General features: G+C 36.9%; 2 protein-coding genes and 1 long non-coding RNA gene across 3 annotated transcripts; 2 read left to right on the top strand and 1 right to left on the bottom strand.

Moving 5' to 3' along the window:
• Window positions 1–23: 23 nt before the first annotated feature.
• Window positions 24–1569, bottom strand: LOC143445243 (AP-1 complex subunit sigma-2-like). Its single transcript, XM_076944192.1, has 2 exons — window positions 1306–1569; window positions 24–686 (listed from the first exon to the last, which is right to left on the bottom strand). Exons 1-2 carry the CDS (start codon window positions 1552–1554, stop codon window positions 369–371), a joined length of 567 nt encoding a protein of 188 aa, XP_076800307.1. The 5' UTR covers window positions 1555–1569; the 3' UTR covers window positions 24–368.
• A 1039-nt stretch (window positions 1570–2608) lies between these two features.
• On the top strand, window positions 2609–4278 carry LOC143447216 (uncharacterized). Its single transcript, XR_013114054.1, has 5 exons — window positions 2609–2723; window positions 2890–2922; window positions 3060–3143; window positions 3622–3732; window positions 3798–4278. It is a non-coding gene; the product is annotated as an uncharacterized LOC143447216 (long non-coding RNA).
• Window positions 4279–17519: 13241 nt separating this feature from the next.
• On the top strand, window positions 17520–25951 carry LOC143445890 (uncharacterized). Its single transcript, XM_076945274.1, has 16 exons — window positions 17520–19591; window positions 19822–20026; window positions 20152–20402; window positions 21695–21803; window positions 21900–22126; window positions 22206–22343; window positions 22428–22598; window positions 22781–22923; window positions 23038–23140; window positions 23435–23518; window positions 23728–23908; window positions 24062–24154; window positions 24272–24398; window positions 24604–24675; window positions 24978–25165; window positions 25255–25951. Exons 1-16 carry the CDS (start codon window positions 19574–19576, stop codon window positions 25836–25838), a joined length of 2694 nt encoding a protein of 897 aa, XP_076801389.1. The 5' UTR covers window positions 17520–19573; the 3' UTR covers window positions 25839–25951.

The following is a 25951-nucleotide window of genomic DNA, read 5'->3' as shown; positions in this document are numbered from 1 at the left end:
ATTTTAATGACTACAAAGAGAAACATGGAATAGATTAATATGTATTATTAGAGAGTATAACTGAGGAACAGAGCATTTCCCATATACAAATTGCAAGTGAACATTGCACGAAATACCTAAAACACAATTGTATATGTATCTGCGAGCAAATAAGACCAATATGTGCGATTGTTTTAGGGGCTAGCTATGGATTACTGAGAATTCCAGTTTCAGAATCACGATTTTAAAATATACAATATCGCAATATTACGTCGAGTAAGTATGCCCTTCAGGCACATAAAACAACCTTACAAATTTGTAAAGTTCATTTATGGAGAGACTTGATAGAAAGTATGCATAAAATATTGCTAGAAAATTGTGCACAAAAGTTAGGAGAGGCCGAATTCTTCCAGGATACTCCTCGTCGCTTCTGCCTCCTGGTTTTCCTCTTGTAAAGCATCTGCATTTTCCACCGCTCTAAGAACTCTGTTCTTTGACGGCTCTTGGATCTCTCCGGCAAGAAGGAACTCATCCAAGATGAAATAAGCTTTTTCAAAGTTAAAAATTATGTCCAACTCGCAAACGCTTCCAAAATATTTGTCAAGAATCTCGACGTAGCGATGAATGACCTCCAAGGTCAGCAATTCGTTGTCACTGTCTTCAACTGCACAGCAGAAAAACAGCGACGCATATCTCTTGTAAACAATCTAAAGCACAATGCAAATGATAAATTTAGTCTTCAATTTGCCAATAATTGCCACTATCAGCAAGATGAAGTTTCTATACATGAACTATAGGCCAGTACTAGCATAGAGTTGCTGGAAGAAAATTAGCCTCAGTGCACAACCACGCAATGCATTCGTATACTAGGCCCCTGCAAGCCTAATTGTGGCATCATGTGGTTGGGCACTTGTGCACTAGACTTGTGATTAGTTTGTCCAACTAAATTACCTTTATTCAAATTTGGGTCTATTTTACTTGGCACTCCTACGTGAAAACTTAAATGAGAAAAATTTATCGTCTCTTATACTCATTTCTGATTGAACAGAAATGAGTTACTGGGCAATAAAAAAGAAATCACGATTTAAGAATCCCTCAATACTCCATTTTGATTTGGGGGTGCAAAATGAAAAGAGACATAAATTTATGACGTAACAGAAGTTAAATTATGACATCATAATCTCTCAAATCTTGATGTTTGATTGTGCAAATTTTAACAGCCTATCATAACATTTTATTTTGTCATTCAATTGTAAAAGACATAAACCAACAGACGGACTAAAACCAAAAAGTGGAAGCTACAATAAACTAGTAAAGTAGACAAACCTTGAAATCCTTCCAATCTAGAAAGTTACACATTTTAGGTTTCCGCAATAGAACAATGCTGACGAGTTCCCGAGTAATTTTCTTTCTTTCTTTGTCACCAACCGCGTAAAACCATTTTTGCAATCGAACTTTGCCTTGACGGCTAAATAAAAGCATAAATTTCATCATCTTGCAACTTTTCCTGGACCAACCCTGATTGATACCTTCTGGTTGAACTGAACTAATGATTTGTCTTAGTTTGTGCGACATCTACTGACCAGCTTAAATTCTCTCATAGATATGTTGAAGACCCCGATATATTAATTACCAAAGATTATCATCACCACAATAGCGTTTAAAATAACCTAAATAATTTCGTCATAATAATTTGCTTATGTATCTTGGTTATGGGTAAATTTGTTTTTGTAAATTTGTAAAAATGCTGCTATTTTGTGCTACAGAATGTTGGCCAGAATGTTACTTACTCTCGGATTTTGCCGGTGTTTCTCGTCTGTTACTTCTGGTGAGCGTTAGTTTTCTTTGTGCTGTAAGTCTGTACCATCAGTTACACTATATTTTAACTGTCTAGACTCTAGAACATAAAAATTAACAATACGACACAATACCATAATTCAGTAACTTGATTATACTGTAGTATTTTCCGCCATGGTTTATTCCTTTGATAGAACTATGAAAGTACTTTAAGCACGTTTGGTCGTAGTATGCCGTTCATGCAGAGAGGTAAGTGCGTGATGCTAATAAATTAAAAAAATTATCATCAAATATCTTTCAATCATTAAATTTTGTTGAAATTATGGCTAAATATTACATTCAGTTACTTTCTTCATAAACTTCTTTGTGTTAGTTGGCCTATATGACTAACAAGTTTTGCAATTATGGAATTTTTTTTATTGAGTGTTTGTATTTAGTTGCAATTTAAAACTATTAAAACTAATATTCTTTAACTGACCAAACAGGTTACATAAAAACCGTTTGCTACTTACCTGCAAGGATGCAAGAAACCAATCCACACCATAAAATAATTTCACAAATTTAATGTCCGTTAAGTGCCGTACAAGAGCTGCAATTTGCATATGATCCCCCTCAATTTCCAAGAACCGAAACATACGATGCAATCTGTTAAACTGTTGCCATATTTCGAAGCGTCTAAAAATAACTAATAGGGCCTTTGTGAAATGTTTAGGTATGTTGCTTGTCAATCGTTTGGCAGCTATTGTTTTTATGAGCTTGGTTCCATTTTCAATTTAATAAAGCTCGTATTTCCATAACTATGTTGGCGGTATGACACCTAACACCATTGTTCCCGAACATATCTTGCTTTGATAAATTCAATTTTCTCATAAAAGTTTGTGGCTGGAATTCTGAAGACGCATTGTGAAATTTTACTGCTGGAAGTTGCAATGATGGATGAGGCTCAGGTCTGCTTGTGTAAGATTTTATAAAAGCTTAGACTAAGTTATAATTTGGTGTTATGTCTAAAGCAAATCTTGAGTTTCTGCCTTAATAGAATCAAAGCATTATTGAAACTTAGAAAACAAACGCTTAGTTTTTACATCACCTAACAAGATTTTATTATTTATTCAGCTTTTACTTCGCATGGGGACACTGAAACGAGAGGTAAAATAGAAGAATAAAAAAATTGTAATCTCGACTAGTTTGGATTACGTGTAGGCTATAATTAAACAAACATAATTTTTATTTCTAATTTAATGTAACATTGTTGATAACTAGTCAGTTTTTGCAATATGTTTCAGGTAACAGAATGTAGGCGCACAAGAGACGATTTGCTTCGTCTGCTCGTTTCATCCGGAAAAGCTTCAGCAGCACATCAGCCTCCTGTTAGTCTTAATATCAATACAGTCTGCTATAACGTAACATAGACATACTGTCTAATATAACCTATACTTTTGTAGCTATGTAATGAAACCTTATAAAAATTTCTACGGCTTTGTCAGTCTGGCGTATTTACTACAAAAAATTATAAAAACTAATGTGAAAGCTAAAGTTAATCGAAAATATGAGAAAACGTAAAAACTATTTCAGCGTTTCCAGAAACGTTAAGATTAAACTTTTCGACTGCAAAAATTTTTCATTTTCTCAAGCCACCAGTTAATGTCAATGTTGTCTATAATTCTCTTTTATATGTTAGACGTCTATAAAGTCGAATGTTTAGACCGTGTTACACAATAGCTATACTCCTTGAAACATCCGGTAAGAATAGGTTGTTAGATGTTAACTGAAGTTATACGTTTGCAAGACTTTCGAAAATAAAATGAGAAAATTTTGGGTGAAAAATTTAAAAAATCATGTTACCAGAGTTACCAAACAAAAATCGAAGAGCTACGTGAAAAGCAGATCAGAACTTGGAAGGAAATTGAAAGAAAAGAGAGACTTTATCGAATTCAAGCTCGTGGCTTGGAAGCAAAGGTCAGCGAAACCCGTTGATAACAAACGTTCGCTCCTTGACTTTTAAACAGACGCATTCTTTGCAGGTTAAAGTGTTGGATGAACAGCTGTACTGGCTACAAACACATTGAGCATAACGCAACAATAACTAGGCTCTGGGTTCCTTGTAAATATCCACCTATTTATCAATGAGTTTACTTTTTACTGAACTTAGATTTATATTTTTTTATGGTTAATGCATTAGCCATTGGGTTACTGTTTTGTTTGCCCTTGTACTTTAATCGTTGCAGTTTGCGTTTTCATCATAGTGCTTTTTCGTGAAATTTTTAAGTGCATGGGCTATATTTTAGTTGACTCTGTAATACTGACTTCCGCTTAGTCTAACAAACTGATTTCTGTAGTCCTGGCAGCAAAAAAAGCAAACAATGTTTGTTTTGTAATTGTTTTATTTATGGTCACTGAGGAAGGATATGATGTAACCCAAATACGAAAGTTTCGGTATCAAACGACAGATGAGTTTCTATAGCCTATGCTTATAACTTTTTTGCATATAGGCCTAAGTGCTTGTAATAAAAACAGATAATTATCTTTCAACCAGAGTCTAACAATGAACAGACTACAGAGCTTGTGCTATTTCATAAATTATATGTAAACAAGTGCTAGAATGAACATAGACACTTCACGGAGTACTAGATACCACAGAAACAACATCAACAAATGTAGCAACTACAAACCCAACGGAACCTTAGAAATGGGTTTATATAAAGTTGTAAATTTTTAAACATATTTTAAGAGAAATAAACAAAAACATTGAAACATATTTCACAATTAAAGAGAAATAAACAAAAACAAAGGTATTTAGATAATAAGAGCAGCATTAACAGTACTGTATAATGTATTTAAACTTTGCTGTGAGGCTGTTTTTGTTGTCATTTTAAGTTGTGAGCCATAAGTTGTAGTTCTTGCACAACCGTCAAAAATACTATTAGAAATTAAGGAGTGATTTCAAATACTGAACATGATTTTATATTGGAAATGACATGTTATTTCTATGAAAAATTGTCTATAAAAAAGCAAACATTTTATAGGATTATCTGATTATAATAATTCATATTACCGAAAATGGCATTTGATATCTACAATGTTTGAGTTTAAAATTAAGAATGGTTTTTAGCTTGGTGACCTATGGTTGGCTAGCATTTGTAACAGCAAGCAAGAAGTGTCACGTGCTTTAAGTTAGGAGATTACTACAGCACTGAGTTATGTTGAAAACGATGGCCATCACAAGGTAGTGACGTGAGTCCCTGTTCATAACCTACAGGGCGAATTACTCAACTCACTGCCAAATAATGACATCTAGTGTATAACTCGAAGCGCTGGTCAATCTGAACTAGCCGCACAGCAGGTAAGTGGGCATTCTTGAACCTCCTTTATTCCGTTGCTTGTGCTCTGAGATACGGCAGAATGATGGTTAAAAGCTCTATTATGTTACAAGAGCCATTAAACATCAATCATAGCCGTCCAACAGCAATTTGTAGGCAATCAGCAACGTTTACAAGTAAGTGTATGTTTTTCAAGTTGTTATTGAGCAAGGCTATTACATAAAACCAGTCAGTTTGCTTTGCTTGTAGGCTGGATCATCTAGTATTCAAGTCTAACTAAATAGAAACCGAAACTTGGGTGATGAAAGCGTTTTGTCAAATGAGGCAGCCAGGCTAGACCCTGTGAACGGTGACAGGGCGCTAACTTGCGATCACTGCCACTTCGCAGCAAAACTTGAAGTCTAGAAGATTTTACAATTGAAATGCGTAAAGAGCTGATTTTTCCGAGACGATTTCATTCCAAACGCTGTGGCAGGCAATATAGACCCTGTTCCAAAGGTTTTACAGGGCGCTAACTTGCGTTCACTGCCATCGCGTGGGGAACTCTTGCTTTGAAAACTCGCTTTACGATCGACATGGTCTGACGGACAGGATAGAAATGCTGACGGCATAATTGTTCTTTGTGTTGACGACAGTGTGCATTCTTGTATGTGGCAGCCAGGTCAAACCCTTTAATTAAATAAAAGGGCCTAACTTGCGCATACTGCCATACGTAAGTGCACGTGATACATGTATGCCGAAAGTAAACGGTTATTTAAACAAAGAGCGTTACGACATACCCAAATGCGTTAGCCCAAAGCAAGCTTAAAGGCTGGTATTTACGCAAGGCATTTAAACCGCCAGCATACCATAGCCAATAGACATGCTTGACAAGTCCCGACTTGTAGTACCATGATGTCATAGCTCCGTGCGACAGACCGCGGGCCTATTGTAAGCAACAAATAGGTGGTTGTGTCGCTGTCGGTTTGTTTTCCGACAAATAAAAGCTTGTTCACAGCTAAAAGCGCCACCTTCCCGGGCCCTGTGCTTCCTCAGGCCACTAAAGTGATGAAATAGCTTTTGGAAATTTATTGTTAACATTTGCGTGATTAAACGGTGACCCCAGAGTTTATTTAACCCGATAGAGCGATGTACCCAGCGATATAAAGGGCCAATCGTCGATGTAATTGCCCGAATTGCAACCAAGCGATTAATTATTAGCTTAACGCCGATGTATCAAGTGAATTAATAACGCTCCATCAGCAAACACTGCGTGCCACGTGATGCAATCACCCAACTGACAACTGATAAGCCTATTTGGTTCCAATTCCTGTACAGTGTACATGCAACCAACGCAAACAAACCTATTTTACGATATGCTGTCCAAACGTGCACACGTTTTGAGAATGATAACAATTTGTGATAAAGCTTCGTAGATTTCCTATAGAGACCTGGTTGGTCCACACGCTTACTAAAGAGTTTCAAACGGACGTTCAATTAGTCCAACTGGCGGACATTATTTATTATTTTATGTGTAACGTAGATACGCTACGCAGCTTTACAAAATCCACACGCAGTGACTATAAATGTTATGAGTTTGCTCTCTTGCGATCGTCTCAGTAACTGTTCGTCGACGGTTTTGCCTTAAACATGGCCTTGAGGTAGCAGCTGTTACGTAACAAACAGCCTGCTACATAACGCTCACTGCCATTTTAAAAGCAACATACTTCAACAGGTTAATAAACAGCACTAAACTAACCTAATTAGTTACGGCAACAATTAAAGATTTTAAATTATGACACACAAATTCTCGTAAAACTCCAAACTCTGCTCAAGAAAACAGCTGAATGCTGAAAAATTTCCTTTCATTGACGATTTCGTCACCGCACCGACATAAACGCTTACTTGACGAAATATTTTCGCTAAACCTGCATTTGATGACTTTGCACGCGTGCAGCGGGGTAGTGAGGTAACGGCTGTTACATAGACAACGCCCTTAATGACGTAACAAACAGCCTGCTACGATAGCTCACTGCCATACCAAGACGCGGCATCTAATTAAGTGGTAAGTTGTTTTATGCATGATTAGCATATTCTCCTGATACTGTTTCAATATCTACGATAATCCACGGTGAAACTGAAACGATCTCTATTTAGATCTGAAGTGTTTGCTTCTGGATTACCTTTTAAGCCCGCTCAAACAAGGGTTTAAAGTTTAAACCAACGATTCGTCTACAAACTAACGACATTTGTTAAAACAACATCAATACGGACATATTCAACGAACAGCAAACTGTTAAAGCCCTTTGCATTGTTCAACCATTTCAGGCGTCAATCATATTACATGAATAACTATGGCTACAGAGAAACGTGGCAGATAGTCGGTCGAATAATACAAAATAGAATGAGCACGAAACGGGCGTAGGTAGCCAGGTTCCGTTTATTGTGCAAGTCGGTCGCACGTAACATTTAAACCGTTTCATACAATGCATGCTGACACGCTATGATAAAAAGATAGCGCTACGACTCGGTAATAGGCGATACGACGCCATAAGTACTGAAGCTTCAACCTGCTATATCTGCACGGCTTCTACGGCCAACAAGCTCTTAATTAATCGTTAAACTGAAATCTAACTGCGACCATCATCCACTAAATAATATCGAAACGTAGAAACACGTGGTTTTTATCCCCTCCGTAGTAACCTAGCAACTACACAACCAAAACACGGACGAAATCGAAATTACGCGATCACTAACAGTCAATCTAATTCTTAAGTCGCAATCAAAGAATCGTGGGGGTGCCTAGCGACATGACAAACAAGGGAACCACCATGAGGCAAGTCGTAACCAGACCGGCGCAGCCCAGGACCGAGCCGTAGTAAGCCCAACAATGGCTACTATTCGTTTGGAATCGTCTCTGATTCATTGGGGTGACAAAAGGTCTGTGTTCTCACGGGACCAGCTTTTGTCGACATGTCGTAGCCCACTACCAATAGGTAAGGGGATAGGGCCAGGACACGAATCTACAAAACATACGCCTGGATTGGGCAGGGCATGTCCCGGTCGGGCCCCAGCTCGCCCGCTATATCGTTAGGGAACCTTTTCGCCGCGTTTCATTGTGCTCTGTAACGGTTGTCGGCGCTTATTGTATAACCCGAAGTATGACAGAAAAAAGTTGATTCTGTTGACCAGAATCTTATTATTACGTCATAATCTGTAAAGCTATTTATAGCTATTTATAGCTATTTATAGCTATTTAGTGTAAATGCTCCTAAGTGCGGAATGTTTTGACCTGGAAACATCATACAATTTGTGATTTTTCGTTCACAAGCAGAAATATTTTACGACGGAAATTCAGCAACGTAATAAATTAATCTTTACCAGCTGCGGTAGAGCACCCAATTCGCGCATTCCGCCATAAAACAATATTTGTTCCACATAAACGGCCATGTTTACCGAAAAGGTACCGAGCCCTGCAAGGGATTACAAATTTGGAATTGATCAGCTTGGCGTGCCTAAACTCGCTGGGAAATGAAAACGCAAAGTCAGTTAACAGCTGAATACGTTGTAACAAGTTGCTTATTGTAAAGGAATATAAAATAGTAACTCTATACCTCGTCCTCAAGCCTCCGCGTTCCCATGACAGACGTTATGTCAACAGTGGACCTGTAGCAAGTAAATATTTAGGCTGATTTGCGAATCGGTAATTTATGACGTCATGTAACGTAACTAGGCCCAATTTCCACAGTCTGTGGGCAGAGGCACATTGACTTTGCCTTATACCGGGTTTAACAACAACCTAAAGTGGTTTAATTTCTAGTCACCGTGGAGACGAGAAACCCGTGACCTGTCATTAAGTCATTTTAAGCAACACTTGCGCTATGGAGAGCTCTTATTAAACTGACGTGCAAAACTAACGTTGGTTGACCAACTGTGATGGGATACTTCAACACCTGCTGGTTTCCAGTCCTAACTTGCCTTAATAGTTCTCAATTAGTTGACGACATCAAGACTGAAGAAGAAAGTTCAAGTGATTTCCGTGGTAGTGCACCAAGCAGTTGTCGCCTGAAAGGTCCAACATAAAAGGCACCAATAAGACAACTAGCTAACTACACTGCCTCAGAATCACATGCATGCTCGTATGGCATCGCTCGATCTTTATCTCAGTGGAGACTTCAAGTTCGGCGAACACGTAATTTGCATGTTATGCCGGCTCAAATATGCGTGGTCATGCGCTCACAGTAAGACTGTATGCCTACATATCGCCTCGTATTAGCAGAATCATAAGACAGTAACAACAACGATTAACGGCGCTAACAATTCAACCGCTTATCATTTAACATAATTTAAACCTACATCGCTTTGCCTACGCGAGCTATTTGCGGAAATACGTTTATTCTAAAACGCTGACAACCAGTCGTGGATCATCATCTTTATATCTAGATCTATGCTGCAACGTCATAATAACCACGAGATCCAATTCCTGCCGTTTTCCGGGGTTACCGATTATTGATCAAAGTGCAGAGAAATGTAAATTAATTAGCACTGGGGTTGGTTAGTCATAAATACTGTTAAAACACAAACGCCGACTATAAAATCTACCATACGGATATGGTTTAAACGTCGGTTAAAAATGTTAAGTGTTAACTAAGCTGTCATACCTGCTGTGGCAAGCGTTGCATGGGATAACGCCATTAATATGCAAACAGCTTCCTTAAATGCGGGATGCTATAAACTGTCAGAACGCTGTGCCTGCCGACTGCCGATCGAAAATCCTGGCTAACACGATATCAAAGTTCGCGTTTGAAATACGGGGTTACGCAACTTTCGTTTTTAAATACCCTCGGCTATCTAAGTCAGTTTTGCAGCATAGCCCTTTAGCGGACGGCTAAACACCAACTTCACTCCACGGCGCCACACCTCTGGCAAATAAGGAGAGAATGCGTTGACCGAAACGCGATTCGAGCCTTTTATAAGCTTGCCGAAAAAATAACGACTGAAAAGCCGTTATGACGTCATTATAGAAAGAGAGATTAACAAAAAGTTTAATATCGGCAAGTCGCCATTAATCTTAGCAAAGACGGATGAAACGGACGATATTAATTAAGCGAACAAGTCCAAGCAAGAAAAACTTTAATGTTTTAACGGTCACAGGAGAACGCTTTTAAAATCGCTGTTTCTTTGTATCATCAAGATTGTGAAAGTTCATATCCTTCGGAGTTTACTATTAAAAAACTATTTCATTCAAAAAAGATTGATTTAACTTTGCAACATCAAATAAGTGATCCTCGCCGTTTAGCCAGTACCAAGTGAAGTTCTGGTTTCTCAGTAAGATATATGAGTCATATCTGGCCAAATAGAGCTTATCAGAGAAGGTACAACAAACAAAATCGTCAATATACCCACAAATAAGGACACGTTAATTATGGCAAAAACTTGTGTACCACATAGAGCGAGTGAGTCAAAATGGTGCAACTTAACACAACTATTTTCACCCATAAAAAGTTATGTAAACGACCTCAGTTAAAAATAAAACGTAATCTTTGTGCCGACGAAACGTTTACTTAACCCGAAGTTGTCACATAACAGTTTTGACTCGTCCCGGCTGGTCCGTTGTAGTTGCAACACGCCGGTCAGCTGACTCATATCAGCTGCCTATCACGTGGTTGTATTATAACGACATACCTAATTTTGGTACGTCATAATACTTCCAACACACGAATCAGTTTAATTTGTGATTGGTTTGTTTTGGCTATCGGAAATTTACAGCGCATCACTGTCATTATACTGTAGTAAGTCTAGTTTCGGTCTAATTGTTAATCGTATAACTAAATTATTAAAATCAGTTGTTGGTCGTCAAACACGAACTGTAATAACGGGCTTTCTCCAATTGCCTTTGTCTTGTCACGTATATCACGTAATAACATATGACGTAACAAGAGGCGAAACGTGAAACGCCTGACGTCACCCAAAACAATGACGACCTGTGTAATAGTAGTATTAAAAGAAAGAAAATTTCCACGCGTTTTTTAAAAATTTCATTTGCCTTGACCTAGTCGCAAAACTTTGCCCGAAAAAAGACAAACTCCATCTTCCTGCAGCAATGGAATCTCCCTCATTTACGTTTGCGGTGAACTTTTACCCTTTTGACATCTTACGCTTCTTACGCTCACAGCCTAATTTTTGCCGCGCATCGAAAAACTTTCCAGTCGATTTTACCAACAGCATCTGCTGGAAATTAAACTCATTTCTTTTACTACTCGCTCGCTTTGTTACTGTTACATGTTGGTTTAAATCGAGGCGTGCCAACTAATAACGTTCCGCTTAATGCATCCAACGTAGTATTTAGTAGTTTAGCTAAGTCCGACGTATCTGAGCAGTTACTGCGATGAAGTGAAGGTTCAGTTGCCGAGCGACCTTATATTTGGTCCGGTCTTCCCGATATGTTGGCAGCCAGTAACCGACTTCTATTGTCGGTGAACTGGGCGTCGATTTATTTGCTTTGTTTCTTTGTCCGGGAATCAAAAAGGGCAAGTATAGGCCGGCTACACTGTCGGTTGAAAACGGTTGGGCAAGGTGAAAAAAGCGATCGCTGAAAGAGAATGTAAACTATGCGGACATGCCATTTCACAGCCTTCTGCCGTTATGACAATTTATAAAGGTATTTGCTTTATCCGTTAAACTGAAACACCGGCAGTACATTAAAAAAAAGAGACCGAACACAGCCCGGTATCACCGGTAACAAGCCAATGCAAAGATAGCATACGACAATAGCATTTAAGTTCAAACCGTGCTTGAACTCATAACGTAAAGCACCTTCGCTCTAAAAATATTGACGTAGCATGACGCAGCAGGTATCGGTCGTGGACGAAAATAGATTTGACCCGACTAGCAGCCCCTACCGGCTGTTTTCGATGCAATTATCTCTAGATCGAAAACTTTAAAAATAAAATCATCAAAAATGCAAAGACCCCGAAACCGGAATTACAATGTGGGGTACTATTTTGCAAATAAAGGTAACTTGGATACGAGTTATTGGGTGCGTCAGGAAAAGATGTTTCGATGTCGTGCCTGCTATCTTTAGCAGAATCTGAAGGCAACGGACAACGGTAACAGCTGTTGAGCGCAAATGAGACGTAGTGTGCCATGTGGTCTTGTAAAGCACTTTATAGCGAAATTATGACGACCAATCATTTATATTGCGCACGCATTATCAGTAAAAGAATAAACAGAGAGTTTCTATGGTTAAATGTTGACAAATGACAACATAATAGCAAATATGTTTACAGTGTAATAAAGATAATGCAACCAGAGTATAAACAGCTGATTTTATCTGTGTATTCAAGCACAAAAGTAAGTGAAAAAGAGTTAATTCGATCCCAAGTTTCCCAAGCAAGCGGAAACGGACCCATTGTGTCAATGCGTGGGATTACAAGATGTTGGAAATAGTTATCTCGGTTTGTGTTCGTCTCCTTTAACTGCGTGCCTAGGCCAATCCGCCCGTATCCTTTCAATTCTAATAGCGCATTCATTCACTGTATCACCAACAAATGTTCTAAGCCAGCGCCGGTGGCTGATTACCACTGACGAGCCATGTGGGCTCGCATCTGACAAAAGATGTTAATTTGATCGTCATTAAAGCCGGGAATGCTGTAGAAACAGGCAACGGTTTGACAATGACACCTTCAACAAAAACGCAGCCATCTGGCCTTCTGTTTTAGAGAACAACCGATAGATTTTCCCTTTTAATTTCTCCAGGTTAAAAAATGCGAATATCTGGCGAAATTTTGTCATTTTTATTGAAATGCTGCGGTTCTGTAGTGATCAGTAGTAAAAACTTACTTTATAAGCGTGAGCGCTCGGTTACAGGAAAGCATAACCTACAACTGTTTCTTCAATGTTAACGTAATCAATATTTCATGTGGCTGTTTATCTCAATGCACTGCGTGGAGAAGTCTTTCGCATTGGGCTACTGCACACCACTTACCCTGTATATAATTTTCTTATGATAATAAAGTGTGTAAAAGTCCTTTCGGTTTCCGGTAACCACAACAAAGGCCTTTTTAACAACGCCCAAATTTTTGTTAATGTAGAAATCTCTTCCTAACGTCAAAAGGCGGAAACGCCCCTTTTAAAAACGTTTTCTCTTAAACCGGTTTGTTTTTTCTGCGGTCTTTTAACCGGAGGCGTTGGGCCATTCTGGATATGACGACTCACGTGGGAGTTGGAAATTCGATTGAAAAAACGGCTTCTCGAGAATACATTTGCTTGTTGAGGCTAAAACACGCGCTTATGCAATTTGCCGAACGAATACACAGAACATTAAACACAGTGTTGATGAACTAAATAGTACATTCGATGTTGAGTGCCACGAAAGCCGTAATGGCGTAAAGCTGGTATAATCTCAAAAGCGCATTTGGAGGGCAACTATGGTGTTATTGCAGTTAGCGTTGGTATGAAATCAACGTGGGTTCGTTCCGTTGAGATTTCAGACCATGGAACAGGCGCACCAGTCACGTGACCAACGGCTTGTAGCGAGTCCAGACCAAGCTAGAATGGTTGTTGATCCAAGAATTGATATCCACGGGCAAGTATACGCACGCTTGCTCTGTCGTTAAACGACAAGCAAATAAATGTTTTTTATTTACCAACTGGAATGTAGTTGCTGAGTTTGCCTCGGCTCGTTTGCGATTTCAAAATGTTCACCCAAATGCGCAGCTAATTCTCGTTTCATTAACTCTGCTCACTGTCAGTGGAAAGTTGAGCATGATCTTTTTAACCATGATTACTCTACTACATTAAGCGCACTTCTGAGAACTGGTCGCAATGGCGTCTACGCCAACACCTCAACTAACCTTATGACGCCTGAAATACAAAAGATGAAATGTTTAAACTGAAATCACTTTTAAGAGTCACTGGAATTTTTTACGCTTCGCCAACACAGGAAACAGCCACATGGAAGCAAAATCGGTAACTTTTAGTGCTTATGTTAGTGATGACTCATAAACACGTGATCAGAATTACTAAATTATTGAAAGCTCAGCAAGACAGTTCAGCTGTAATAAGCTGTGACCTTTAACCTCGTATCGAACTTTGAGCGTTGACCAAAAATCGGTCCTCATTCGATTTGACTGCTGCCTTCTGTCACATCAAGATACATCCTGTAGCCAAGATTGCGACGACATGTTAACAGCAAGGCTGCGGCTACTCCCATATATACTGGGGGGAGTCGACAGCAGCTGTTCCAAACCGCGATTCTGCTGTTGATTTCGGCCGCTGTTGCGAGTGACATATTTTGCGCTCCATATAAGATACATTATACTGCTATAGACGCGTGGACATTTGAATGATTCCTATCAATGAATGATACTAGTTGAGATTCGATTCTGAGTTGTGCTGGTATATTCTATGTTGGTTACAAAACGAAAGTGACAGCGTTCTAACTTAGCCTACTTTTTATGACGCAATGAAACTTAAGCACTCATTGTTATAGGGAAAGGGAACGTATAAGTGATAACCCAATCAGACTACAACATAAATAACAGTAGCCTTTCGTTAGTTTGGTTTGAACACGCGTTCGTTAAATAGATATTTAAATGGTAGCGTATAAACCGCGAGCTGGTACTCACACTGTAACTCTGTTTTTATAGGAACATCCATTACCAAATACAACACTAAATCTAGGAATCAGCCCTTTGGTAATAAACCCCCGAATCGTTTTATTTCTGGTGTGAAGAGTTCAACGAATCCTAACCAGATTGACGTAAATGATATCCATTGATTGATGCTGGCAAAGTTGAACTGTTCTCTGCTACCTGCCTAGTTGCGCATCGAATTAAATGTAAAAATATTCTGGCGAGGGAACAGAAAACAATTCACAAAGAAATGTATTTTTTGTATTTTACGTCGCGAAAGGGTTTTTTCCCTGAAAGCGATGTTAATAATTTTCTGGGAACGTTCTTTCAAAACTTGATCGTTGGATATAGGTGATTAGGGAAACTGGGCAACTAAACGACAGGTAGCGCGAGTCAACAACGAATTTTTACAATTTAAAGTTTACTTTAAAAGCTGGTTAAAGTCCATTTGTATGGCATAAAATTTGCGACAATATTTGTGCTCGGTGTCACCTGCCGCTATCAAGGTTAATTATCAACAGGTTGCTAATGCAATACCTGCATGTAATAACCGGTAGTGTTTGCGGTTACAGGTTGTGCAAAATTATAGTTAAGCTTCGAAAGCTGCTGACAAATAGAGATTTTGTTGTGACAACTTACCATGAAAACACTTTTTAGCCACAGAATCGACCTAAAACTACAATAACTTCATTACTTCATTACTGTTCCTGTATCAGTTGTTAACATCATAGCAGTGACTGTAGCGTAGCCTATGTTATCATTTCAAAACGTCATACTTTACCAAACCTAAATGAAAACTTTTTCGTCAAAAGCAGAATGACCTACTTGATCAAGCATAAGACATTTAAAGATGTTAAATTTTATAAGCGAATATAATTGGTCAAAACTGGATGCCAAGAACCAAACCGACTATACTGCGTAAGTATTTGCTGCAACAGACAAAAGACATGGAACTCCATATTATTAGACTAAAAAAGTCTCATAATATTAATCATTTGCGGATTATCATTTTCTGGAGTAATCCAGATTCGTTCGCTTTTTATTATAGTGGTTCTGTTTTGCCCATATTCTGTTTTAAGTATAACATAGTAGTCTAATTATCAATTAAATGTATCCTGTTTGTATCGTTATCCTGTGGCGCAACTACATATGGCGACATACAGTATATACATTTACATCACGACACATATACATCTAAAATACACATTTGGCATCACGATTAATGTAGTTTTATCTCTATCGCAAGTTTAATGTAGCTGTATTTCAGCCAACTCTTACATAAATTCCGACTCCGATTGAGGTTATATTTTACTCTACAGCGCCCACTAGCTTTCATGGTAATTTTATTTTCACAAGCCGTAACAGGTTTGTGATAAACTGCAGCTTCCTCTGAACAGTAGCAACTAGCAGATAGCTTCTAAAGAGCAAAGTTATCGCATGTTACATTAAAGCTAATTAAACGTTGTTACACTTCGAGAACGCTTTCGCAAAAAAATCTTTGTGATTTGACACTGTTTACGTTTCCAATTCCTCGTAAATGCATCGCAGGTAACCTAATTTAAGAGCGAATAATTCGATAAATGCAATAATAAATACATACCGCGCCTAATACAAGACCTGTTTTGCTTTTAAGATATCAGTATATCTTATCGTAGCCTACTCTATGCTTGGTTAGCAATAGCTGTGAGTAATAATAATAGTACTGTGAGTTTGGCTGGGCTAGTGTGACGTAAGATACGGAACTGAGGTCTGAGAAATACTTCCTGTAAAGACTTAAAACTTACCTCCTCGTGTCAGACAGTACCGCTTTTGACTTGAAGTATGATGCACAGCAGGCAGAACAAATTCTCTTCAACAAAAGCTTCAAGTTGCATTTACGCTATGGGGAAACTCCCTTTGGAGGGCAAGTCCAGACAAGTTGTGCGCTTAATATAACCATGACCGCACATTTCGAATAAAATGTCTACCCAGCCTAATGATGGCAAGATTTTCTGTAAGTTAATCACCTCTTTTCTTTTCACTTGGACCTAATATTTTTTTAAATTATCAGTCTATCTGGACCTCTGTTTCTTGGACACCAAAGATATTTTTAAAACTTAAAATACTCTTTATTATTGTAATAATTCTTACGTCATAAAGCACTCGTTTGTGTTGTGTAGTTATGTTGCAATAATGGAACCATTGTTGCTTTTTTCACGCTGTGGCGACATCTTGTGACGTGCACTCGATACAGCTGATAGCAATAGGTATTTTTCTGATGAATTTCAGCACCCCATTCGTCAAGGATTAGCTCATAGGAAAGGGAAAAAAGAACGCACGGATTACCCATTCGTATGGGCTAAAAAGAATATTTCCATCTCTTAAAATAATTGTTGGAAGGCTAATCGTGTTGGAATGAGTAATCCATTTGGGCACGTCACATTGCTGGTAGCTGTGTAGAAAACAGACAGCATACGTGAATTTACAGTGACTTCATTGCATCTACAGTGTAATAAATAGTGTCATCCCGCATATAAGCTAGGGTGCTTGGCCTACATAGGCCTAAAACAATTGGCGGTAGTTGAAATACAGGACCCTGTATTGGCCTATAGCCTACATAATGTCCTTTGTAATGAAATGACTTATGCCTACAGATTATATAGGTATATAGTGTAGGCCGTATAGTGCAGGCTACCAGTATTCCAGTACTGCACCGACACACTAAAATGTTTGCAAGAAGGCCTATATGCCCTATAACTAACTTTGAAACACACTTCAGTAGAATATTAAATATGTTTGTAAATGATTGTCAGCTAGTGGTGGTAAGCATCCCGAACTGCTGAGTAATTGAGTTTGGAGTTTTTTTCCACATCATTAAGTATGAAAATTCACCGAAAGCTGTCAAGCCCAATATGCGACATTAACGTTTATGAAAAACAATATTGGGTGCTTTCGTGCCTAACTTTGCAATTTGGGTGACATCTATCTCACCGACTGCCAGTTATACCCATTGTGGAATGCGTGGCAACTACACAATCAAGGTTTTTAAAGACTATGCTTGCTGCACCCGAATATTTCACATGTAAACACTACCTCTTGCAAACACAGGCTACAGTTTCTAGATTTTGCCAACCAAATTGCAAAGTGTACCCCACCCCACCCCTACTCATCCTCCACCTAGTCATTCTAGTTTCAGCCATCTTGCACTTCTAAGATCTCGTTGAAAGGTGCAATGATTTCAGTGTGGTCAGATTCTAAATTCAGAAAAAAACTACAACTGTACATGCCTAGTCGGTTGCAGCTTACGCTATTTGTATTTTGCCAGTCTACTTGGGTCTTGAAATAGACACTTATTTCACTAGGTGCCAGTAGCCGAAGTAAGAAAATACAAATATGAAAAATGGCAGTTTGGCTAGTCTGTCACGTGGAAGGTTTGCTTCTCAGTATTTACGGTTCACAGTTGGGTAGTTGTGAATATAACATTGATTGCATGCATTGGAATTTTTCAACTTAACGGTTACAGCGTTAGACAGAATAATCAACTTTTTCGTTACAGAATCACAACCTTTATCTTTGCGCAGCGTGACTAGAGTTTAGTAACTGAACTTGTTTTTGTCTAAGTTTCAACTTTTTTATTTGAATTTTTTATATTGTATTTCTCGAATTTGAAACTGTATAGTGAATTTGAAATAGCTAACTACGAGCGGTAGCAAGCTGAGCCAGGTGCTTTAACTGCTACATCTTTGAGCTGGCATTTTGTGCAGGAGCTAATTTATAAGTACTGACTGTTTGAAAATCAAGGTCTTCCACACATCATACAGACTTTTGTTACCGTTACAGGATTTCAAGGGCTAGATTAAGCATCATGGGTCAGCAGGTTGAGCTCCTGTGAGTCTTGCATAGTTCATTCTCCAGGCCCTGTGTACCCAATTGTAATGAAATGAACCTTGTAAATATTTGCTGGTTACCGTAGTAGAAAGTGTGGTGCAAGACTTAACTTACTTTAAATTGCTTAAATTTAATTTAAAATGTTAGAATTCCATGTTACTTACTTCATAAGCAGATAGAATTTTACTCAATTTTTATTATATATTGTTGGTCTACATGAGCAGATCTTAACCAATGGGCTATTACTAACCTATGCAATCCTTTTATGAACAAAAATTATTTGCACGAAAACGTTTTCTTGTTTATGAGTATATATTGTAGGCTACTGCCACTGGCTAAACAGACCCAAAAAGATGTGGATGACTCACATCTCACTGATAAGAACTTTCAAGTATTAAATATATTGCTGAGATATGTATACCTTATGTTTGTGGCATATATCATATCAAATTGTCTGGGCAAGCAAGTCGCTGCCATGGTATGCAGGTATCATAAACAATAGACTACACTATGGTATGTACCTCCATGTTAATGCCTTGTTTATTCGTATCACCGGTAAGTTTGGTAATTTATACATACAGTACTTGAAAAAGTCGCTAATATAGTTACATTAAATAATAATTATAATCTGCAACACTGTATTGTAAATTATGAATCATGACATAGGATCATAATTTTTTCTTAACTGAGACAGCTATTGAGACCAGTTATTCTCAACTTTTGTGCAATCATATGCAGTATATTTTATATATACATTTGAATGTATTCCTTTTAGCTTTATTTTCAGATATAGGCTTCCCAGCTGATTCAAATTACACTACAAAATCTAACTGAGTTAGTAGTGATCTAACTTTGAAATGAATATTGCATACTCTTACATAACCCCTCCCTCTTTGTAGGATTGAATTTATTGTTGTTATTGTTAGACAAAAATATCTATAGCACAAGAATTTGCCTGTATGTTTACTGCAAATGGAAACTTGACCTACGTGTCAAGAAATGGGAAAAATAAAAGGAGTAAGTACGTTTACTATATTTTACTATGTTTTTTACGTTTTTTATCTAACGTCTGTTTAAATGGGATAGCTAATAAGATAGTAATTAGTTTCTTTTCATACCAATCTCAAGCGTTAATACCAAGAATTTGTTAATCTAAATCAGGGTAGTCCTGTTATTTTTTCTACATGGGGCAGCAATAATAGTGGTTAGAGTAATCAATATATTGATATATCTTTTCCATTGCATAGGGAATTACAAAAGCTAAGTTTCGATATTGGGTAAAAGAACCCAAAAAAAGAAAACGACCCGTTTACCTCTTTGGCAAAACATTTGGTCCAGCGTTGAAACCCAATGCAAACAGTCACATAGTTACAAGAGGTTCTGTGGAAGGTGATCTAACTGCTACAAATCCTGAAATACCAAGCACTAGTAATGTTAACAGTTCTTGTGGAGGTGAATGAAAGAAATAATATAAGGAGATTTACAATATATTTCACATTTTTATGCTACATTTTTTCTGAAAATAATCACTTAACAGTCATATTGAATACTGCATTTTAATTTTCATGTTATCACAGAGTTGGAAGAAAATTTAAATTACAAAATCAGAAGAGAGAAGCTGTCTTCAGATTGGCGATTAGTTGAAGAAAGGTTGTTTAAGTTGTCCATAACCCTCTATTCTCCTGAGCGACGTACTTGCTGTGTATGCTTTGAAGAAGTTGCCAACATAATTCGTTGTGGAGATTGTGGGCCAAATGTATATTACTGTCGTCAGTGCTGGGATAACTGTCATTCTTTTGTTTGGTATCATTTGCCAGACATATGGATGGTAAATAATAATTATATACAAATATCTTTATTTTTGTAAAGGTTATTCACAAAAAGACCACTCATTTATCTGGATATAAAAGGCCATTAATGTTTGTAAACATTTTAGTGCTGTAGGCAGTCTTAAGAAATGTTTATTAATTTGTCTGTTGATAATCAACAATAATTATTTCAAATGTATATATATAATAAGTTAAATACATTCGTCTACATAAAATAATTTATCATACCTTTAATTAATTACCACAAGAAAAAGTGGTCACTGGCAGAATATTAGAGGAAAAGAAACAGTAGCTTACATTTCTTTAAACTGGTCTAGACAACAATGTCATAGTTGCTTTTTGTGCAGTAGAATGTAAAAACTGTTTGGGTTAATACTGTAAACGAAGTATCTTTGCAATTATTCCTACATTTTTACCGGAATGTATCGAATAATGTTGAACTTAGATCTCTGTTTACAATATTGTTGAAAACATTTTCACAGCTGAGAAATACAAAATGTGTCAAAAATGTATCTGAAGTATAAAAAGTAAAAGACAATACTGGTGCCATATGTATGACACATTTTATTTCATGGCCTTCAAAAGATTCCCCTCCAACACATTTTTCAGAGCCCTTCCATTATACCACTACTACTTACTAATAACACTTTTTTAAATGCTCAAACATCTCCAGGTCTCTGCCACATCAGTAATAGCAAGACTGGTAGCTGGAGAATGATGTTTGTGCTTGTTCTTTTTTTAGCTGTAAGTTGTTTCAAATCGCTCAATGTCATCAATTATATCAATGATAGGCAGTTATTCAGACAAATCTGGAACAAAAAATTCTGTGCAACAAAGTGAAGCATCCAGGCATGATGAAATTATAGAATTAAAGTGGTGAAGGAGATTTTAAGTTAAGCATATATTTAGGGAAAACGTTTTGCAGTTCTTCGTTAAAGTTTAGCTGCTTCTGCTCACAATGTATCACAGAAGACAGTTGGAGTAAGATAAGGTTGTAAATGATTGCTTTTTGAGACAGCCTAAATATTTCAGTGTAGAAGCTATGTTACACGAAACCAAAAAAATGTGTTGTTGTGGTATTTGACCACATAGGAAAACAAAATTAAGCGGTAAGCTTCTACCCCTGTTAAAATCGTTGATTAAAACAGACTTAGTTTTTTTACAGAACTATTCCTGTATTTCTTGTGTATGTACCAATATCACTTAGTTAAAATATCCAAACACCCTCTTGCAATTTTAGTCAACATATTACTTGTAACACATTGTTAATGGTATTATTTACACTTTACAGGGTAACATGTTTTGCAAAATGGTCACTCCGGTACGACTTTTGAAGAGATTTGATGGTCATGAATGTCAGTCAAGTTACACTCGACACCTTACAGTGGTTGATTACAAAGGTATAATTTTTTTTATTCCTTTGCATTTATTATAAATCATCTCTGCCATTCTTTCATCCATTGTTTTCTTGTTCATTGGCAAAGTTTGCATTTTAGGTTTTGAAAATGTGGTTTCTGTACAATTTTGCTATTGTGAGAGTGAGCCTGAAACTCTGTTAAGATTAAATCTGTGGACCTGTTCGCCCAAAAAGCCTAAACTAGCAGTATCCATTGACCTATTGGAATACTTTCGAGCCTTGTGTCTCGAAAAACATCTTTCCACTGAAGGATTTTGCCATGCTCTTGAAAATAGATTTTTGCGAGTACCTGGATATACAGCAGGGGTTAGCACTTTTTAGTGTTTTGTATTTCTAAGAAAATCCGAAACAACCTGTGGATGTTTCTTGTTTTTTTTTGTTTTAGGTAAAGTCTTTGTCAAGAGTTTTGCTACAAGAAGTGGTTGAGGCATATAGACACCATGTCTATAAGCTGCAACATCTGCATGGTTTGGTCTCTTCTGATGATATAGATACGGGTACCCTGTGTCCAGCATGTGAAGGGGTAAAGCTAAGAAGTGTGATTGAAAGTTCCCAGGCCTCTTTGATCGAGTGTAAATGCTTGGCTTTAACTGCGTTTTGTTGGTAGAATCCTGAAGGTATGCGGACATATTGCTTAGATGCAAATTTTGGTTTGGTGAGAAGAATTTTGTCTGGGAGTAAAAGCTGTGATCCTCACCACAAACAATCTTTTTTTTTAAACCAAAATGAAGTCGACAGCTTTGTAGACACCTATGATGAAAACAAATATGGCTCGGCTGTAAGTTATTTCTTAACAGTATGTACCAAAATGCATTAAAAATATTAAATCAAGTACATAACTTCAACAATTGATTTCCAATCATATTGTTATGGTCCTATTATACATTTCAAGGAATTTAATGCGTATTTATAAGAATAAATGCTGCATACTTATGCATTAATTAGAATCATTATTTTTAGTCCAAAAATTGCAATGACTTTCAAGCAGGCAGCATCATTAGATCGAAATCTAAAAGCAGTAAACTGGCTATCAAAGGTGTATTTGGTGTTTGTTGTAAACATGAGTTTCCGACAATGTTTTTTGACTTAAAACATGGTGAAAGGTAAAGTGTACATTCTTGCTTTAGTTGTTTTGTGGAAGGTGTATTACTACGGTATATGTAGAATTTGTGTATTAGTAATTGTAAACAATGTTTTTAAAACTGATTCTGTTGCAGGCTAGCATATGCAGTTTTAGCTATTGAAAAACTTCTGGAAAGAAACGAAAATAAAATAAGAGTTTTCTATGACATAGCTTGCAAACTGAAAGGTCATCTTCAGGTATACCTTTAAGAATTTACACATGATATTGTGTTAGTATGGCAACATTGATATACGTTTAAATTATAGGTATACAACCCATTTTTTGAAACATATTTTATTTGTAAGCAATCTACTCCTGGGTCATTGATTGCATGTCATTAGTGTTCTTAATGTTAGTGCATACTGCAGACGATGCTGTATGTGCAAGTTAGTTAATCATTTTTGCTTACATAAAATACTGCATTTATGTTTAAATAATAATTAAGATTTTGTGATTTTCTTTCTGAATTCCAATATGATTTTATTATTTAGGTCCGAAAAAACTTTGCAATTCTTAATAAAATAACATTTGCAGTACCTGTTTTTCATTCATATGGCCATATTTTCTCTTGTCAGGTAAACATGATATTTTATACCTATATATTGTACAACTGTTAGGTCAAAGTCTTTTAGTTTTATTACACTGAGCACAAGAAATTCAGCGAAAATATCAAGGTCTAATTTTGAAAAACTTGTTGTCTGTATGACAAAATCTTTATATAATGATGTATTCAAGTGTAATGAGATAGTTATCTCTCAGTTTTTTTGTTCTGTTTAAAATTTAGAAACAATTCAACCCGAGGTTCCTGGACGGGTTTGGACTTACGGATGGTGAAACTGTGGAGCGATTATGGGCATACCTTCGTGGATTTAACAAAATCTCAAAAGAGATGAAACCGGAACATCGTACTGATTTGCTTACCGATGGCTTGATTCATTATGGGCGCAAAATCAAAAAAAATTTGGGTAAGCCTTGTTTGTGATTTGGTCCAGATTGACTTAAGATATCTTCACGCAATTAAGTAAACTTGCATGATTTAGGTTTTCTTTTTCTTCAGCTTTCAAACATGCACTAAATAACTAAAACAAATATGACAAGCTTTAAGCTCTGTTTCAAAGGTTGTGCATTGATGAACAAGCTGAAGAGAGCTAGCTGCAAAATGGAATTGGCCAAGAGTGAATTAGAAGCTATGGCAGCTTCTTACCCTGGTGGTATGTATGATTATGTGTCTTTGTATATTTGTATTTGTATCATATATTTGAATTATTATATTCCATGTTATTTATTTTCAGAAATGAGAGTATAACATTATACAATAAACCTTACAGGAACATTAACACAACATCAATTAAAAGCAATAGCTCTGCAACCAGAGCCGTATTCTTCTGCAGAAATGGCATCTTTTTCTTGGGTAGAAGAATACTCACTTAAACTTCAAGAATACTATTGGTTGAAGTGAGTTGACTAAATGTTTTCTGAATGATACATTTTTCAATACAATTTTGTGGTGTATAAAATTCACGCTAGTTACTGTTTGTGGGTTGTATTGCAAAAGTGAAAATTGCGAAACTGTTGAACATACAAATTTAAGTACTGAATCCTTTAGGAATAGAATTTTGTATAATTGTATAGGAAACTATATAATTTTGTTAATTTGTAGAGAAGAAGTTGAAGATTTGACCAAGGAAATAACGTCTGAAATACTTTCTGGAAAAGTTGACCAAATTGCTAAGTAAGCTGAAGGACATATCAATGTTAAATTGAGTTACTACAATAATTCCCCAGACATAAACGAATATTGTTACTTCCCACTGCTGCAACATCAGAAACCCTTAGAAAAGCTTATAAAACAGTAACAACAGTGTATCCACCAAATTTACTGTGATAAAGTTAAAACCCACACAATGATGGTGAAAATACAGTATATGGGAGTTCAATTGCCAAGAGTATTGTTTGCCAGGACATGATATATGCTTTCTTCATCGATGTATTGCATGTTCTTCTATTTTACATATTGTATGCATTGTTTTGTAGACTTGACAGTCATCTTTCCAAAGTTGAAGTAGAAAACGGTATATTGATTCGTTGGGATGTAAAAGATGATATGATGCTTAAATATTTGTCAAGTGCTGTGAAGAAAAAAAGAGCAGAAATTTTGGAGAACATTTATAAATTAAATATCGAAAGAAAATTTTTATCTACTTTGATTCAAAAATACCCAGGTAATTTGTGCATGCACTATGCATGGGGTTACATTATCGATAAAGCTACTGTTCTGTTATTTTCAAGTTTGTACATGATGATTTTTCAGCTGGTCAAACAATTGTTCAACGACTAGTGCGAAGCATCAGGAAGGTTAACAACAACATTCGTCATCAGATTACTATGTATAATAAATACCAGAATGTTCCACAAAATGAAATGAAAAGCATAACTTTTGAAATGGTTGTCGGGTCTGGGCCAGTTAAAAACGTACCTGGTTTTATTGAAAAAAAAATCAAGGAACAACATTGCATTCGGGAAAGGTGCAAAGAAGAAATGTGTCATTTAAAAGAAGATATGACAAGTGTGATGAACTTCTATCAAAAGCAAATAAACATACTGTCTAATCTTGTAGAAGGCTGTGAGGTTGTGGAACCATATGTGGTTACCCATCAGTTGCAAGCAGAGATCGAACTTCTTTCTTTCATAAATGACATTAAGGGCACAGTACCTTTTCAAGCGAATACACCTCTGCTCAATGAGAAGCTAGGCACTTCCAATATGGCAAAATTGGACCCAATGGAGAAAGAAGATGATGAAAGTGAATCACCAATAAATTTATCTGAGCTTCAACACATTTTAACTGAATTTGGCTCGGAAAGCGAAGGTTCAGATAACGAAGATGAAGCTTAAACTAATTAGTTTTAACCCGTGTCCTTGAGTCAGTTATGCCACAAAATTACGTTCAACTGCATTTGTTTCCATTTTTTGTACGCATTTCAGTTATTAAACGTTCATTACATATA

This window comes from Clavelina lepadiformis, chromosome 2 (assembly GCF_947623445.1).
Source record: "Clavelina lepadiformis chromosome 2, kaClaLepa1.1, whole genome shotgun sequence".
Taxonomy (NCBI): domain Eukaryota; kingdom Metazoa; phylum Chordata; class Ascidiacea; order Aplousobranchia; family Clavelinidae; genus Clavelina; species Clavelina lepadiformis.
Note: the sequence above shows the minus strand (reverse complement) of the source record. Positions and strands in the feature narration are given on the sequence as shown.

Excerpts from the sequence above, each read along its gene's own strand:
- LOC143445243 (XM_076944192.1), bottom strand. The coding sequence starts at position 1,554 with ATGTCGCACAAACTAAGACAAATCATTAGTTCAGTTCAACCAGAAGGT. Across the intron at positions 687-1,305 it reads TAGATTGGAAGGATTTCAAG|ATTGTTTACAAGAGATATGC; the intron begins GTTTGTCTACTT and ends ATTGTGCTTTAG.
- LOC143445890 (XM_076945274.1), top strand. Across the intron at positions 20,027-20,151 it reads TGTTAACAGTTCTTGTGGAG|AGTTGGAAGAAAATTTAAAT; the intron begins GTGAATGAAAGA and ends ATGTTATCACAG. Across the intron at positions 23,519-23,727 it reads GCCATATTTTCTCTTGTCAG|AAACAATTCAACCCGAGGTT; the intron begins GTAAACATGATA and ends TTTAAAATTTAG.